The following is a 19441-nucleotide window of genomic DNA, read 5'->3' as shown; positions in this document are numbered from 1 at the left end:
TTATACATTGAGTTTTGGAGGGTACGTGGCACCACAGGTTGATTGACTCCTGTTGTTTCTGCCTCCCTTAGGTGTACTCGGTCAACAATGACCCACAAACAAGTGCAGCGCTGGATTTTGTGGTACCCAAGGACATGGCTGATGGCTTTGTAAACAACAAGAGGGAGTGCTTCAGTTTCAGGTACTACTGTTAGAGATTGATTTAAAATGTAATGCTGAAAACCCCGAGAGGTCAAGAATGAACTTGGACACCGATTTTTTGGAGTACCGTATTTTCCGTTATATCAGGCGCACCCAAAAGCTATGATTTTCTTCAAAAGATGACCCTGTGCCTTATATGCAGACACGCCTTACATGTGAAGTAATATTGAGCTACAACAGGTCTCACAACTACTGTCAGCAGTCACCGACTCTATTTCGCCCTGTAGAAGATGTAGTGCGTAACCCCAGGCTCAATATAGCGCCTTATAATGTGGTGAGCCTTATATTTTGAAAAAATATATTATATATATTATGTAAACTTTCTTTTATTCATTGAAGGTGTTCCTTATAGTCTGGTGCGCCTTATACATGGAAACAGTTTGAAAATACACCATTCATTTGGGGTGTGCCTTTACTCCGGTGCGCCTTATCCACCCATCCATCCATTTTCCATACTGCTTATTCCTCATTAGGGTCACGGGGGTGCTGGAGCCAATCCCAACTGTCTTCGGGCACAAGGCGGGATACACCCTGAATTGGTTGCCAACCAATCGCAGGGCACACAAAGACTTACAACAGTCACTCTCACACTCACACCTAGGGACAATTTGAGGTGGTCAATCTACCTGCCATGCATGTTTTTGGAATGTGGGAGGAAACCGGAGGACCCGGAGAAAACCCATGCGGGCCCGAGGAGAACATGCAAACTCCACACAGGGAGGCCGGACCGGGACGCGAACCGGCGACCTCTGCACGGTGAAGCCGGTGTGCTAACCACTCGACTAACGGGCTGCGGTGCGCCTTATACACCGGAAAATACGGTGCCTTTCTATTCTTCTAATCCCGGTGCGTTTCATCTCCACGTCTGTCTTTTTGCACACATTTTATATATCCTAAACATCTGGCTCGTACATTTACGGTCCATTATACATCTTGCGAACAACCTCTTCTTCCTTTAAATACATTTAAATACCTGCATCTCTTCAGATAAATTTAAAACGGCACTTTCTGGATCTATTTCTGTCTGGCTTTGTACAATTTACATAGTGTGCACCGCTATGATTGTCTTAAAGTGATGTCACACTTCAGGATCTCGCTTCGGGTCGAACATTACTTTTTTGAATTTTAGAAATATTTATTCTTTTTTAAAAATCTTACTTTATCAGAATCAGAATCATCTTTATTGCCAAGTATGTAGTATGTAGTATGTAGTATGTAGTATGTAGTTCTGTGTTGATTGTGGTATAAAATGACTTCATTGGGGATCCATTTTCAGAATCAGAATCATCTTTATTGCCAAGTATGTAGAACACACAAGGAATTTGTTTCCGGTAGAACACGCTGCACTAGTATCGTTGTCAAAAAAAACTGCTAAGTGGCACTATACAGTTCCATTCCGATCCACTTATCCTCCCAAGGGTCATGGACGAGCTGTAGCCTACCCCAGCTGTCTTTTGGGGTACATTCTGAACTGGTTGCCAACCAATTGCACGGCACACATAGACGAACAACGATTTGCACTCACAATCACACCTATGGGCACTCTAGAGAAATCTGAATTCTGCGTTTTTGGAATGTGGGAAGAAACTGGTGTACCCAAAGGAAACGCATAATATGCAAACTCCACCCTTGGAAGGACGAATTGAACCCTGCACCTCCGCACTGTAAGGTCGTCATCCTAACGAGGTTGACCACTTCAATCTCAATCTCCAAATGGCTATCCCATCCAATTTCTTTCACCTCATTTGGGTGTGCTGCGTCTGAGCATGAGGCGAGGTACACTCTGTACATGAATTACACTTGGGCTTGAAGTAAATAGCAGTAAGACTGCTGGAACGGCCCAAAATAAAGAATTGAAAAGTTAAAATTGTTGTTACCCAGGTTGCATATCAAGAATAATCCGTCTACCAGCTCTGTCATTGCTGAACCAGAACATCTGGTGGTGAAAGCTGCAGCCTTATATACCCTCTGGGCAGGGCTCACGCCACGCTTCCAAGCCCTAAATTCACAGTTAGGGAGTCAGACACTAGTGGACATGGAGCGTCTTTGCAAACCACAAGCTCTTATAATAGCTTGCGGAGGTTCCCTTATGCCCTTGTATAAATACAATTTCCACATTTAAGAAACCTGCTGGGCGGATTCCATTCACATCGCTCTCATCTTTTATTCTTTTTTGGGGGGCTTGGCGAAAGCAAGGTTCAAGACTACTTTAAAAAAAAAAAAGGACAATGACTTTGAATCTAGTTTTGGAAGAGTGCACAAGTTTAACAATTTTGTGTGTGTCCCGTTAGATGAATTATGTTGTAGTCATAGTTGTCGTAGTAGTAGTAGTATAAAAACATTTGAAGATCAAAGAAAATACAATTTCTTCTTTTGCCCAGGTTCCAAAAAGTGTTCGATCAAGCAACAAACCAAGAAGACATTTTCGAACACATCGCAAAACCAGTTGCAGACAGGTAAAAGTGGCATCCCACTATTGCTTTGATCTGATATTTTCTTGTTAAAAAAGTTATTACTGTGGGCATTTATTATTATTTTAAATATTTTAATTTTTATTCACATATAATAAAATGCAAGATTCTCCCATCTTTGGATAACACAACTCATCCGAGTTTAAGTCCTTTCACATGAACTTCACCGAGCGTAACGAACAGGAAATCAGCTCAACTCAGTGTTTCAAGATGCAAATGAAGGATGCCTGATTTTTGGTGTACTTGACAAACTTAAACCACTAAGTGGTCTCAACTGGCAAGCAAGATGGAACGTCCTGCCATTGTGAGTGTCAGAATTTTTACAAGCCACAGCACAGAGGATCGCTGTGAGCCATTTTCATCTAAAGTGACAAAGTGCTGTATCATGAGACAAACCTCCTCAAAAGTCACTCTCTATATGAGCTAAATACAATGTGAGCTTTCAAAGAAATTTAAAAGTACAATAAAAAAGTTATTTTTCTGCCATGGCTCTCTATCCCTCACAATTCTCAAATAAATATTATTACTGTAAAGTAGAAAATTGTAACATTTAAACGCTACCGCATACAAGATGCAGTGGAGGTTCCTTTCCAAATGACTACTATATGGTCCTCTTTGCTTTCCACACTGTTCGTTCGTTCGTTCGTTCGTTCGTTCATTCGTTCGTTCGTTCGTTCGTTCGTTCGTTCGTTCGTTCGTTCGTTCGTACGTTCGTTCGTTCGTTTGTTCGTACGTAGGTAGGTATGTATGTATGTATGTATGTATGTATGTATGTATGTATGTATGTATGTATGTATGTATGTATGTATGTATGTATGTGTGTGTGTATGTATGTATGTATGTATGTATGTATGTATGTATGTATGTATGTATGTATGTATGTATGTATGTATGTATGTGTGTATGTATGTATGTATGTATGTATGTATGTATGTGTATGTATGTATGTATGTATGTATGTATGTATGTATGTATGTATGTATGTATGTATGTATGTGTGTATGTATGTATGTATTTAGTAATTGAATGTATGCAGTTATTGCCCGACTGATATTAAAGGAAATTGAACCCAAATTGCTTGGACAAGCAGCAGTTAAAAATTCACCTCTTTAAACTTTTCCGCCCCAAACTTAGTTCATTCCAGCTTTAATGCCTGCCAAATTGGCAACTTGCTATCCAGTAGGGAAATCAGCCACGAGAAGGAGTTCACATGGAATTTCCTGTCATTAAAGTTGGTTGTTGTAATGTAACAAGGTGTTTCCTCCTCCTTCTATGCCCCCCTCCCCCATTCATCAGTGTGACTATAAATTTGAGTGGTTGTTTTTCTACTCCCCAAAAAACAGTATTTGCCCTGTGATAGGCTGACGACTAGTCCTGGGTGTACCCTGCCTCTGGTGCAGTCAATGGGCTGGGATAGGCTCGTTCTCACCCATGGTGAGGATATGTGAAATACAGAAAATAGGGACTCATTCACCATGCTAATTAAAGGTCGCTACAGAGGCTGTGATACAACTGCTCTGCATTATATAACATTGTTATTAGTAGGAGTATTTTTTTCGATTAACTCATTCACTGCTGTTCATGAATTTATTCGGGAATTGAAAATATGACGTAGAAAAAAAAACTGGACTCTTGTACTGTAAATATGGGTTGATGCAATCCAGCTACATATATCAAAATACCTTTTCTTAACACTTGCACGATGTACAGTTTTTATGAAATGGTTTTGCACATTTACAGTACACAGCTCAGTCTGCTGACATTTTTTACTGTGCTTAGAATGTCTTGTTTTTCTATGCTTTCACCCCCCCCCCCCCCGACCCCATCCCTTCAAATTTCCCCATTGTGGGATGAATAAAGTTTTTCTGATTCTGATTTTTTGAGTGCCATTCCCGAATTTCTTCAGGTTTTGTTTTTGTTTTTTTCATGCTTGGGTGCCGATAAAGCACTGGTCATGGCCCCTGGCAATGTTTTTTTCCACAATGGGGCAGCATTTCTCCTTTTCCATGTTAGCGCTTTGTTACAGCTTCAGCTGTTGTTAAAGCACTATATAAACCAATATGTGTCTGTATTGCATTGTATATTGGACAGCCACCCTCATTTCAAGCTCATATAATTCTAGACCCATATAACTTAGGAATTAACTGTTTTTTTTCTGATGAAAGAAGAGGGTCTTAGGTTTCTAACACTGTATCGAATGTTTATGTAGACCTAAAACTCAATATTATGTGGGTCCTGGAATTCAAGTGACAATGACAAAAACCCTGGCACTGGAGTGGACACATATTTGCAAATGTCTGGCGGTGAATGAGTTAATACTTCCATTAGAACATGTGAAAACCTTCAGGTTGGCTGGGCCAAGTTGGGGTTTGGGTTGTCTTCATCCGTCATACATTTAGCAGTCACCCCTGGTTCACAGCAGTTGACTGGACTACACCCTGCAGTTTAAGATTTTCGCCCCTAATGTCATTCCCATGCTGCTTTCAATATTTCATTTCCCTCTATTGCACCGAAGTACTATTGGGTTCCATTTGCTCCATTCGGAGCCAAACCAAAATATACCAGTTGAGTGGGTTTTCTTTCACTCACACTTGAAGACGTTTTCCTTCATCAGATATCTGTCGCCATATCGTCTCTCCACTCGAGTACATCCATCTTTTCCAGGAGATTTATAATGTCACATTTAATTTACTCTGACTTTGATCGAATAAGGCAGCGGTAGGGAACTCCAAGTTACTCGAGAACCGTATCGCGTCTGTTTTAGATCCCTCCCTGCTTGATCACACCTGATTGAAACAATCAGATCATCAGCAAACTCTGAAAATGATAAGGATAAATTGAATCAGGTGTGTTGGAATAGGTAGTTGCCGAACCCTGTAGTAAAAGGTCTTCAATAAAAATGCATTCCGAAGAAACGGTGATGGTGATGTCATTGAAATTGCAAATGACCCAAATGCAGTAAAGTCTCGTTATATCGATATTCAAGGGAGTCCGAAAAAATATCGATATAACCGGGACTATCGATATATCCGACCCTGTTTGCATGTAATTTTCCCCGTGCGTGCATAGAAATAGTATCGATATAACCGGGACTATCGCTATATCCGATATCGATATCACGAGACTTTACTGTATTAACTTTACACAGTTGTAAAACAGGAAGATAGTTTTGAAAGTAGCACTATTGAATAATTCATGACCTCTGCTAAGCCAATATACTTTAAACTATTTTACTTAATGGGATTACACAATGATTACACAATGATTTTTTTTTTGTAGAAAGGGCTCAGCTTGAGCCATGCAAGACTCCGTTACAATTTTAAAGGCATTGAATAATTTATTTTTATTTTATGAGACTGGCCAGTCTGCAGTCCAAACATGTCACCTATCTCCCAACATGTTTCACGTTATTAATCAGAATCACAATCATTATCCAATGACAGTTGTGAGACAATGTGGAAAGTATCAAGAAGTGTGAAAATGATGAGTGGTAGAGGACAATGCTATAACAGTTTTTCTGTCGCTGCAGAAAATCATTGCACCATTTTAAAGTCACTGATAGAAGAAGTTGACGTGTGCAATCCTACAAATATCCTTGAGAGCTTTCAAAGGTCTCGTATTGTGGAATATAGCTCAGTGAATTTTTGTGCATAACTGGAGCTACAATCATTATTGCAGGACTGCTATTCCATAATTGCAAAGAGCCGCTACATAGGTAGATTTGGGTTCCTTATTCTCGAGGTAATGCCTGGAAGGAAGAGGCTGTTTGGGTGTAAATGTTGCAGGCATAACATTATAAGGTAATGATTAGTTGCTTAAAACAGTTTATCAATTAATCATAAATTGAACATGATTTACAAGTACGTACACTATTCTCCTTTTTTGTTTGTTTTTATTTATGTTTAACTTCCCAAGATCAATGGAATTGCAGGTCTGTGGGAATGGGATCCACTTTCATTTTACGAGTCATTATCTCGTGTTCCGCTGATGCAAGTGTTCTCAGTGTTATATAGTATCTTGTATCGTGGTGTTGTATTAATAAGTTTTATCTCTGCAGTGTATTGGCTGGCTACAATGGCACCATCTTTGCATATGGCCAAACAGGAAGTGGGAAAACCTTCACCATCACAGGAGGGGCAGAGCGCTACAGTGATCGTGGCATTATTCCCCGCACCCTTTCATACCTCTATGAGCGTTTCATTCAGGTCAGAGCATCAGCACTTATCAATCACAACTGTGTTGACTCTAATTTTGTCGAATCTTCTCACCAATGAAATCAGGATTTTTTGTTCTTTGGCTCTCGTATTTTCATGTTTTTCCAAACATTGATAAATCATGCACACATGCACTTTCATATTCCACTCCAACAAATTTGTGGGGTTCACACAATTGTCTATTATAGGGAAGAGCTTAGTGTAGATCAGTGATGACACCCTGCTAATTGTTAAATGGTCTTTAGACTTTCAGGCAATATTGTGAAAAGGAGAACATGATTCTTTACAAAAGATGCCAGATCCAAGATGTTGAGAGGTAGCCGAGGTCAGAGGTCAGGTCTGTACCTATTTTTTCAGTGCTTTTGAAACTGATTTCAATAACTGATACATAATAAGCAATTCATTCACAGCTATAATTCACTCGCAACTGCCCAACGTAAAACACTTTGTTTAATTCATTCAGGCAGCTTTTAATATGTGCATTCTGCCCCACAGGACAGCAGTACAATGTATCGTACTCACATATCTTACTTGGAGATTTACAACGAAATGGGTTACGACCTCCTGGATTCCAGACATGAAGCATCTCGACTGGAGGACCTACAGTGAGCATGTTTTTCAGAACTCTTTTTGATGACAGATATAAAGTGAGATTTTACAATTTTTGGCCACCCCTACTCTGTCCACTCCTCTCTTCAACGTCTTTCAAAACCATAGGGGTATTTGTCGAGGAAAAACATTTTGACCCCAAAACCCAAGTATATTAGCTATCTTGATGTAGCAGTTTTTAATCCAGTTGTGAGGTAGAAATTTTCACCAAACAATGCAGGAAAATGTAAAATCCTGAAGGAACTTCTGGCAGTCTGTTGTCACAATCCGATCACAGTGACAAAAAATCAGGGTTATGTGGATTTCGTGGGTTTTCAAAGGTCAGTGACCAAATAGTCCAAAACTATAAACAGTATATATTACAAAATATATTACAAAAGTTGCTGATAGTGTAATGGTACAAACGCCAGATTTGTGTGCGTGTGGCATGGGATCAGTTTATACTCTGTGAAGGAGTGAATGTGGGTGTGAATGGTTGTTTGCGTCCGCATGTGCCCTGTGACTTTCTGGTGACCAATTCAGGGTCTGCCTTCCGCACGACGTCAATTAGTATATGCTCCAGCAACTGGCCCCGCGCCCTTGTTCAAGATGAGTGGTGTTGACAATTGATGGAGGAAATATATTACGCAATGTTATGTTTTGTTTTGTTTTTGCAATCAGAGAGAGGATAAGTGCATCACACGCACACGCACACACACACACACATACACACACACACACACACACACACACACACACACGCGCACACACATACACAAACACACAAACACACACACATACACACACACACACATGCAACACACACACACTCACACATGCACACACACACATCCACCGACACACACACACACACACACACACACACACACACACACACACACACACACACACACACACACATAGGCGCATCCGCTTGTACACACAGGTCTTCTGTAATCTGCAGCTAAACATAAATGGACACAAAATTATGTGAATACATTCATTTGGATGTTTTGGACTCAATCAGGTGCCAAAAATCTGAAAAAAGATCTGGACATCTCTATATGCTCTGTAGAACTATTTAATTGTTACCAAAAAAGATTACCGGTACACGTCACTGTCGCCTTCTCTGCCAGATGCTGAGGAAGGTCAGCCCTGTCCAAAGTGGTTCCTGTTCTTATACTATCATAACCACTCCCATACACATCTGTGTGACTCCATGGTCTTAGCTGCATTCAATTGGTATCTGTGTCAAAAAGTGACACAGATACAAGTCGAAAGGATATAATGGCTATACTGTCACTCAATTAGATAGGTGACTATCTAATTATGAGTGCCAAAGAGGCCTTAATCTCAGAATGACATGGCAAAGATAATGGTTGGCAGATCTATTGTAACTGTGAAAAGACAAATTACCAACACTTCCATCATTGTATGATACGTGTGAGCCCAAGGGAGACTTATTCCTCCACTGCCATTTAAGAAGCTGGAATCTACTGTATGGTGAAAATGGTCATTGTAGTATTTGCCAGTCTAATATGGACTGCCAACAGGAATCACACTATTCAATCGCAATTCATGCAGATGAAATTCATCATAGATTTTACACTGAAGGGGAGAAGAAAAGCTTTTATAAAGAAATGCTTTTTCATCGCGCTTATTACCGACACTCTTTGTAGTCTAGATATAAATCACATTTTTTTTGTCTTCAGCCGTTTCTTTTTTCTGTCTTCCTCTTTTGTTACTTTACTGTCTGCCTCTCCCTCTACGTCATCTGTCCTATTTGACTTTATTGTCTTGTTTGGAGTGATTTTTTTTTTCCGTCACAGGAAATATATCAGTTAAATAGATATTACACGTTTATGCAACCAATTTGCACTTTGTTCTGTATTCAGGCCGTGTTTCAATTTGAGGCACTTCTCTATTTTGCAGATGATTCTGCTCAAGGTTTAGATACCCACAAATCACAGTCTTCCGGAAATAGCCAGTGCCCGACCTTAACCATGTTGTGGCTACATTTGCTGATTCAAGGAGAAACTGTGGCTGAGTTGGTCTGCCTTTCTCTTCTACTTCCCGTGTCTCGTGACATCAGTGCACTCTCCTATCCTCCTCTGTAACATTCGACTATGACACGACAGACAAAATGTCTCAAAATATGAGACATTAAATTGACTTTTTGGTTGTGTTACATATTTTATTTAAATAGAATTTAATATTTTTGACAGGGTTAATTGGGAAATTAATGGTGGTGAAAAGAGCAACAATCACAATATTCTGTGAGAACGTCGCCTTTGGGTGTTAATGTGCATAATGTTCTTGACTCATTTTAGTGTCAGCATCCTTCGAGGTACTCCAAGAACTAAATCAGATCGAGTTGTGTAGAGATATTTATTTGACACATTCTTCATGAATAATTATAATTTATAGTGTTATATCTGTAATGAAGATGATTTATTTATTTATTTTTTCAAGATGGCGCCCCCCTGTGTGGCTGCCTCCACAGCAGCTCTTTCCCTTTCTTGTCTACTTTTTCACTTCTTTACTTTTCCGTTTTTGCTTTGCCTAATCTCGTTCCATAAACCTACGGAGAGGAGATGGGCATCTTTTCTTTTGCTCATCGCCGTTATTTTTTACTTTTTCATCGCTCCTGTGAACGGGGAATCCACGCGCACGCGGAATCCCATTGTTTACAGTCGAGACCAGCTACTAGCGTGGCGGACTAATAGCGGACTAGCGGCCGCCGCACCAGACATCCCCGATGAACTGAAGAGGAGGAAACGAGGATGTCGGGCCGGGAAAGATCGCCGCAAAAGAACGAGGAAATACCGACACGTTCTCCCGTCCGTCATCATGGGGAACGTGAGATCGCTCCCGAATAAAATGGACGAGCTGGCGGCGCTAACACGGCACCAGAGGGAGTACCGGGAAGCCAGCTTGCTACTCGTCACGGAGACATGGCTTTCGGCAATCACTCCGGATGCCCACGCAGAGTTGGAGGGCTTCCAACTCGTACGAACGGACAGAAATGAAGGCAGCGGTAAGCAGAAAGGAGGGGGGATTGCTGTATTTGTGAATGACAAATACAGCAATCCTGGGCACATCACGGTGAAGGAAAAACTTTGCACTCGGGACATCGAGCTGCTAGCCGTTAGCCTCCGGCCGCATTACCTGCCACGGGAATTCTCACACGTCATAGCCGTGACGACGTACATTCCCCCTACGGCAAATTGCGGCGCTGCCTCCGATGCCCTCATATCTGTTGTAAACAAGCTGCAAACCCAGTCCCCCAACGCATTGTTTATCATCTCAGGGGACTTCAATCACATTTCCCTGAAATTCTCCCTCCCAACATTCACACAGTATGTAACTTGTGCCACCAGAGACAATAACATATTGGACCTATTTTATTCAAACACCAAGGATGCATACAAACCCTCCCCCCTCTCGGAAGAGCAGACCACAATATGGTTTATCTCCAGCCTGTGTACAAACCCCTTGTCCAGAGGCAACCAGCTGTGACCCGCACGATCAAAAGATGGTCCACAGAAGCTGAAGAAGCTCTGCGGGACTGTTTTGATTCAACCAGGTGGGAGCTCTTTACTGAGATTCATGGGAAAGACATTGACTCACTCACCAACACCATCACAGACTACATTAACTTTTGTGAACAAAACACCGTACCCACCAGGACTGTGCGGTGTTTTGCCAACAACAAACCATGGATTAATCCCGACATAAAAGTCCTCCTGAAGGAGAAGAAAAGGGCTTTTGTGTCGGGCAACAGAGAGGAACTGAAGGCCGTGCAGGTCTAACTGAGGAGGAAGATCAGAGAGGGGAAGAAGGCCTACAGGATGAAAACGGAGGAGCAGCTGCAAGCCAGCAATGTCGCTGGTGTCTGGAAGGGCCTGAAAAACATCTCAGGCCACAAAAGCCCAGTGACATTGAACGAAAAAGACAAAGACTGGGCAGATGAACTCAACCGCTTTTTCAATCGGTTTGACAAGACGCCAGCCGCCCCCGGCCCACCGTCAACTTCACCTGTAGCTGCACCTGCACCAACTCTCACTGTGGCCTTACCCTCCCTGCCCCCTCTCACGACCAGCTTTCCACAACCAACATCTGCCCTCCCAACCGTTGCCACACCCTCAGCCGCCACTCTGCCTCCTGGTTCCTGCCTGTCTGTCACAACTGCGCAGGTGAGGAACCAACTGAGGAGGATGCAGGTGAGGAAGGCAGCAGGTCCGGATGATATCAGTTCCCGACTCCTCAAGACCTGCTCCGACCAGCTGTGTGTCATTGTCCAGCACTTGTTCAACCTGAGCCTGAAGCTGGGCAGAGTTCCACAGCTGTGGAAAACGTCATGCCTGGTCCCAGTGCCCAAGATTGCCAACCCCAAAGAGCTCAACAGCTACAGACCGGTGGCGCTGACGTCTCACCTGATGAAGACGCTGGAGAGACTCGTCCTCGCCCACCTGCTACCGCTGGCAAGCTCATCGCTGGACCCGCTACAGTTTGCCTACCAGCCCAGCATCGGTGTGGAGGATGCCATCATCTACCTCCTCCATACGGCGTTGCTGCACCTGGAGAATGCTGGGAGCACGGTGAGGATCACATTCTTCGATTTCTCCAGTGCCTTCAACACCATCCAGCCAAGTCTACTGGGGGACAAGCTGAGCCATGCTGGATTACAGATTACCTCACGAACAGGCCACAGTACGTGAGAGTAAAGAACTGTGAGTCGGGCAGGCTTCTCTGCAGCACCGGAGCGCCGCAGGGAACAGTCCTGGCTCCATTCCTCTTCACCCTCTACACCCCGGACTTCAATTACAACACCCAAACCTGCCACCTGCAGAAGTTCTCTGACGATTCAGCTATTGTCGGCCTCATTACAGAGGGAGACGATAGGGAGTACAGGGGACTGACAAAGGACTTTGTGGACTGGTGCCAGCAGAATCACCTCCAGATCAACACCGGCAAAACCAAGGAGCTGGTGGTGGACTTCTGCAGGAAACAATCGTCACCTGCACCATTGAACATCCAGGGTTCGGACATTGAGAGGGTGACCTCCTACAAGTACCTGGGTGTTACTCTCAACAATAAACTGGACTGGACAACAAACACGGATGCCCTAATCAAAAAGGGACAGAGTCGCCTCTTCCTCCTCAGGAAACTGAGGTCTTTTGGAGTTCAGGGGTCACTCCTAAAGACTTTCTATGACTCTGTGGTGGCTTCAGCCATCCACTATGGCATTGTCTGCTGGTCAGGCAGCATCACCACCCGGGACAGAAAAAGACTGGAGCGCTTTGTCAAGCGGGCCAGTTCTGTCGTGGGCTGCTCGCTGGACTCTCTAGAGGAGGTGGGCAACAGACGGACGCTAGCTAAACTAAAAGCTATGACGGACAGCCCCTCCCACCCCCTCCTGCCCATCCTGACAGCTCTGGGTAGCTCCTTTAGCCAGAGACTATTACACCCGCGCTGCAAGAAGGAGAGGTACCGCCGCTCGTTCCTACCGACTGCTGTCAGGCTTCACAATTCCCAATGATCAAATGTGAAAAAAAAAAAAAAAAAAAAAAAAACTGGACACTTGTAAATATGGGTTGTTGCAATATATCTAAATGCATTTCTTGATTCTGCACTATGTACAGTCTTGTTTATAGAACGGTTTTTGCACATCTACATTTGCACAGTATACAGTTGACATTTTTATTTTGTTATGCTTAGAATATCTTGTTTTCTATCCTTTCACTCCCACCCCAACCCCATCCCTCTTCAATTGCTGCTGTGGACTGCAAATTTCCCCATTGCGGGGAAAATAAAGGTATTCTGATTCTGGTTATTCTGATTCTGATGGATGTCAATGGTTTGGACATTGTATTCGCTGGTTTCGGCTGATCTCATGCGTCCTTGTGTTTTATTTGAAGTACATTTATATTCATGTGTTTTTTTAAACAATGTTGCATGTTTTTCTTTTCGCAGAAAAGTAATTATCATGGAAGACACTGACCAGAATATCCACCTAAGGAACCTTTCCCTGCAGCAGTCTGCAAATGAAGAGGAGGCTCTCAATCTGTTGTTTTTGGGTGACACCAATAGAATGATTGCTGAAGTAAGTAGGGGTGTGTCGAATGAGGACGTTGTCGGATTATCATACACAGTCAAACAAATTAATAACACCGGGAAACAATTTAAAAACCAAATTCTGTTAAAGTAGATTTTCATGATGGTTGAAACTAAAATTAGACATTCATATAATGAAATTCTATTATCTTTACTCTCAAGTGTTATTAACATTATTTGTATTTGTTTTTTCAACTGTAAACACATCTGTGTCTTTTCGGATCTACAGAAGCTGAATAATAATTACGGTTGTTGTAGTAGTAGCCATTACAATCCCAGCACCCTTACTTTTTGGACAGCTGATTTCTCATCCTGTTCACCCAAACCCACCTTGTTCCTAAAAATATCATGATGAGCCTTGCCAGAGGTTGTTTTCGGTATTTGCTGCAGGTCATTAAAAAATGTAACCTCTCTTTGTAATAGGCAAATTATGTACTTCATAGAACAGATTGTTTTGAATGGAGTACCTGCCTACCAATTACATTTGATATGAACCAAGTTCATGTATGTAAAACGTGACAAAAATGTGTGAGCTATCGCTCCATCTGACCAACACACATGCCCATACATACAGTACATACAGCAAACGAAGGCTTTGGGTTGGCCAAATTCTTCGTTTGCTGCGTTTTCAGAAATTTTAGATCTCCTGCTTTGCGAGATTGTCACATGTCGTCGCCGTCCTGGGCGCGCCCCGCCCCTCCTGTCATCTCCTCCGCTGCTCCCTGGAGACGGCCCCTCCCATCATCACGCACCTGGGTTCCCACAGCTGTCATTCCCTTGATTGTGCCTTCTGACTATATCTACCGATCGCGCAATACAGTCTCCGTCGGAGTATTCAGAAAGCTAACCTCGCGACCTCCCTTCCGTCAGGTCTGCATTCTTTTTCCCTCACTCATCGCCATTGGTTTTGTTTGTGCACATGCTCACAGTAAAGACTTTTCTTGACTCACAAGTATCTGTCTCGCCGTGTACTTTGGATCCGAACCCACGCTTTCCCTCGTCTCTTGAGTCCTGCCTCCTAGCCTCAAGAGACGCAACAGAGATGAGTTGCATTACATAGGCTGCACTTACCAAAGGGCAAGGGTGCAAACAATATCTGCATTGTCAATTTCTCACTGCTAAATTTATCCCAGAAGTCTTTGCTCCACACAGAGCAGAATTCCAACATATTTTCAGAAACCATCTTTCAATCCCTACTGTATGAACTCATTTGTTTATGGCTATACCACAACTGTTTCATTGGAAATAAATTTCACCTTCACTATGGTACTTCCACCTTTCATTTGACCCCCATTTTTCTGTTCTCCTTGTCCTTACTTCAACCTTTTGGTGCAAAGAAGCTGATTTCAATTTTCTCTTGTTTTGGCTGTTGTAGTGATGGATTGCTGAGTTGTACTAACAAAGTGTGTGGTCAACACACTTTACATCAACAATGCGTTGATCAACATGTGGTCAACTCACAACAAAAGAAAGTCCCACATTTCTTCAATACTGATTCAATCCTTAGTGCTTTTGGCAAATTATGATGTTGAGTCTATTTCAATTTTCTAACACAATACGGGTAATGTATTATAGTCAAATGTAGGCTCACTACTCTGTGTCAAATTTTATACAAGGAGACACAGATAGGGTGAACCAATTAGAGGTAAAATATTCAGCGCGACCCGATCCGAGATTCACCTCCCTTGATTAGCACTGTAGCCTCATTGTGGAAAATTTGGACATAAATCAAGATGATAGCTTTATCTTACACCGTCTTGACACCATGAAACAGTTTAGGGGTCATAACACTATTTCATCATGAACATCCTGCATTTTTTTTCTTTGTGCGACTCTTTCCACGATAGGTCTTCGTCAGGGAGTTTTCACTTGCATTTACAGTATTTGTTCTCAGACAATGTCAGGGCAATAAAGCCCTCATTTTGAGTACAACTGAATTCTAATTAAAATTAAGCATGTATCGGAGTAGCTGTTGCATGTCCAAATAGTTTTCATTGACCATCATGTATATGTATCACATCTTGCTTTCGTTAATAAAGCTTGTTTGTTCAGAATGAATCACACTCTATTTTTTGTTTGTTCAGAATGAATCACACTCTATTTTTTGTCTCCATCCTGTCACAACCCACTGTAATTGGTGACCATCTTAAAATCCACCTCAGCTTTTGCTAAACTGTCACCATCTGTTAACCTCTCATTGTTTCCGCATGCGCCAACATATGTTTTACAGAGCAGATGCAAAAAAAAAAAAAACACGAGGATAAAAAGAAACACATCTGTTGTTTGAATGAATCACAGATGAAAAACTATTTTTCCACCTCAGCCCCAATACATGATGATGTTGGTACTTATTGTCTTTTCTTTTCCGATCTTCAGACTCCCATGAACCAGGCCTCTACACGGTCCCACTGTATATTCACTGTGCACTTGTGTAGGCGAGAGCCAGGCTCTGCTACACTACGGCGCTCCAAGCTCCACTTGGTGGACCTGGCTGGATCGGATCGTGTCAGCAAGACAGGCCTAAATGGGCAATTGCTCACTGAAGCCAAATACATCAACCTCTCCCTCCATTACTTAGAACAGGTATGTCATGATGCCAAAAGAAATGTTAAAGTAAGACCGATCTCACTTTTTTGTTTCCTAACTGACATCAGAAAAACGTTTTATAGCATCTAAAATACCCAAAATACGCAGTATGATAATTTTAGTCAAATGCAAAACACCAATAAAAATGACTTAAAGTGTCCAAAATCTGCAAAGAAAAAGAACCTGGAAGTGGCCAGTTTCAGAAAGTCCCGCCCCCTTCTTCGTGGTGTCACCCCAAGACGACTTGCCTTGCTGGAGAACCAAAACAATGGCTTCAGATTCGGAGAATATGCTTTCTTGTTACTCATCCAGTTATGAATATGATTCAAATAGTTCTGAAGAGGAAAGCATACATGTTTGCAATCGATTAAAGAATTTATTCCATGCCATTTTGAGGCAAAAGGGGGGGGGGGTGTATCACCGAAAAAGAGGCAGAAAATGGCGACAAAGCTCCATGTATGGAATTAATCAGCCCGTTTCCACAGGCTGATTAATTCATTACACGGAGCTTTGTCGCCCTCTTCTGCCTCTTTTTGGTGCAACATGAAGTTTTCAGACTGCTACAATGTGTCCTTTTTTCGGTCAGGTGCGTTCCTTCAGTGACGTAGGGTGAGGACTCAAAAACAAGACTTCCGGAATATTCAGCGCAAGTCTTAAAACGTAAAATATAGCTATATGCGGTGGAATCTTTGTAAAATACGCTCAGTAGAAGTCATTTGAAGCCATTTTACAAATTATGGACACAACTTGTCCGGGGACGTCGGTTGTCCTTTAAATAATTTTGTGTGTTCTGGATTTGGGATGGGAGAAAGGTGCGCATTTCTCCCCATCCAAAACAGAAGAGTCAGGCGACCACTAATTGTCTCTGAGAAGGTGATTGCAACCACCTGGGAATGGCCAATTGCTGCTGATTGGCCAGAAGCTCAGGTGAACCACCTTTAAAACCAGACTGAGGAAGTCATTTGGAGGAGGAAGAAGAGGGAGAAAGGACAGCCCGGAGAGCAGTGTTACCTGTTGTCTGCCGAAAACCGACATCCCTTGAGACTTCAAATAAAGAAAACTCAAAATATCCTTTCTGGATCTGGCTGAGTGAACTTTTATCATCTTTCCACCTGCTTGCTGTCTCGCCGCACAATTGGTGGCAGTAGTGGGATCGTTTCACCCTGCATGAAGAAGGTGCGATCGTTACGCCTTGCTGAAGTGGAAAAGATAAGAGAATGAAGATGAAGAAGGCGGGACGAGGAAGAAGTCATGCAGCACGGGCCAACCAAACTGACCTGGAGAATTCTGAAGAGGATCAAGGAAACCAGCAGCTTGAGTTGCCCCAAGAAGATGCTGTTCTTTTTTTCCATGAGGCGTGTGACAGTTCCCAAGCCAAGGCTGGAACCGAGCAGAGTGAGATGGAACCAGTGGTGAAGCCTAAGACTCAGACAGTGTGTACAAGCACAGCTCAACTTGATGAGGAATTGGTGAACGAAATCAGAAATTTCATGCAATATTCTAAACATAGAGAGGGGATGTTGATTGAACAGATCAACCAATTAAGAGATCAGATGCACCACAACAAGCAAGAATGGACATTTGATAGTCAATCGAGTCAACATTATCCTCCTCTAAAACCACAGCCCCAAAACACTGACCCTCGAACATCCAGGCCAACAAACCTTCCTCCAGCACAATAAACCCCCATGTTTGGTTACCTACCATATGCCCAACCCCCACAGTTTCCTTGTCCAAGACAAGCTGCAGTTCCCATTGTTTCTGAACCGAGAATTCCAGAACTGAGAGAGGGTGAGGATGCAGAAAGTTTTTTTGTCAGGTTTGAAAGAATAGCTAAAACCTGGTGGTGGAATTATAAAGAGTGGGTTGCTCGAGTAGTGACCTTGCTGACTGGAAAGGCACTTGAGGCATATGCTGGCATGGATGAAGAGCAGGCCCAGTCCTACGAAGCCATTAAAGCAGCAGTATTAATCAAATACATTACTGAAGAAACTTATCGACAGAGGCTTTGACTACGATTGTTCCAATGGGAGCGACTGTCACAGAAAGTTATAATCGACTGAAAGGACTGTACAGAAGTTGTACGCGCCCTGATCACCGCAGCTAAAATCAGATTGGAGAAGTCGTCATTCTGGAGCAGTATTTGTAAATTCTTCAACCTGAAGTCCGCATTTGGGTTAAGGAGCACAAGTCTAAGACTGGAGAAGAGGCAGCGGAGTTGGCTGAGCGCTATGTAGCAGCACACCGGGAGTCATACAAGAGAAGAGGACCATCTGCGTAGCTGAAATATGAGAGCCCTCAAACCATTCAACAGGCAGACAGGGGTAAAGCTGACAATCGGGCTCGGAGACAGTCTTTAGTTTCAACCAAAAGGTGACTTTATTTGTTTCAATTGTCAGCAACATGGCCACAAGGCTTCCATGTGTCCTGTATGAAAATCCAGAGCCGTAGAATTTTGTTCAGTACCTAAAGCTGGGCAGGAAATCTTCCCAAATGGAAATTATTGAAAACAAAGACATACAACATCTGTCACGGTAAATGGGAAAGTGGTAAAAGGACTGGCTGACACAGGCAGCAATCAAACGTTAGACAGAGCAATTTTAGTCAGTAATGACATGCTCAATTATGATCAAGTTGTAAATATCACTTACAGTCAGGATTATCCCACCACTAATATGACTTTTGAGATTAACGGCCAATTTTTCATACTTAAGGTTGGCGTGTTGAAGAATGTATTTTATGAGGTCGTGTTGGGGGATGACTTGCCTGTATTGGACCATGTTGTCCGTAAAATTGCGAAGGATTGTACATGTATGGCAGTCACGAGGCATCAAACAAAAGGGTTGGAACCATTACCTAATCTCGATGATACACTTGTACAAGCAGGAGTCAAAATAAAAGAAAAGTGGACGGCAGCGCAGGCAGGAAAAGAACTGGAGATGTGTTCCTTCTAGCATTCCAATGAAAACTGGTATGGAGGCCACAAGCATTAAATATTTAAAAAAAATTATCCAACTTTGAAATCACTGTTTGAGAAAGTTTATGAGGTCGATGGGGTGTCAGTGAATAACACAAAGTGTTTAGGAAAAATCACAGGAGACCCCTTTATGTTAAAAAACGACTTATTGTCACACCCTCCTCAGCTCCAGGAGTGTGCCCCACCCCTCCTGTCACTTCCTCCTCTGCGCCAGGAGTGGGCCCCTCCCCTCCCTGCTCTCCGGACTCACTCACCTGATTTTCATTCCGTTAATTGTGCCTTCTGGC

At 42.7% G+C, this 19441-nt stretch overlaps 1 protein-coding gene and 1 pseudogene across 1 annotated transcript in view; both read left to right on the top strand.

Annotated features, from left to right (window-relative positions):
* kif6 (kinesin family member 6) overlaps nucleotides 1-19441 on the top strand; it is a 65327-nt gene that overhangs the window by 4654 nt on the left and 41232 nt on the right. Inside the window, exons 2-7 of the mRNA XM_089004396.1 lie at nucleotides 72-181; nucleotides 2583-2657; nucleotides 6730-6877; nucleotides 7382-7491; nucleotides 13451-13580; nucleotides 15968-16174. Coding sequence (XP_088860522.1) covers nucleotides 72-181; nucleotides 2583-2657; nucleotides 6730-6877; nucleotides 7382-7491; nucleotides 13451-13580; nucleotides 15968-16174 — 780 coding nt within the window. The remainder of the gene's footprint in view (nucleotides 1-71; nucleotides 182-2582; nucleotides 2658-6729; nucleotides 6878-7381; nucleotides 7492-13450; nucleotides 13581-15967; nucleotides 16175-19441) is intronic.
* Nucleotides 18097-18647, top strand: LOC148893854 (zinc finger protein 445-like; annotated as a pseudogene).

The sequence above is a fragment of the Hippocampus bargibanti genome, linkage group LG09, assembly GCF_051943395.1.
Source record: "Hippocampus bargibanti isolate YZ-2025 linkage group LG09, ASM5194339v1, whole genome shotgun sequence".
In the NCBI taxonomy this organism is placed as follows: domain Eukaryota; kingdom Metazoa; phylum Chordata; class Actinopteri; order Syngnathiformes; family Syngnathidae; genus Hippocampus; species Hippocampus bargibanti.
The sequence above is the reverse complement of the archived record's forward strand: the minus strand, read 5'-3'. Positions and strand labels throughout refer to the sequence as shown.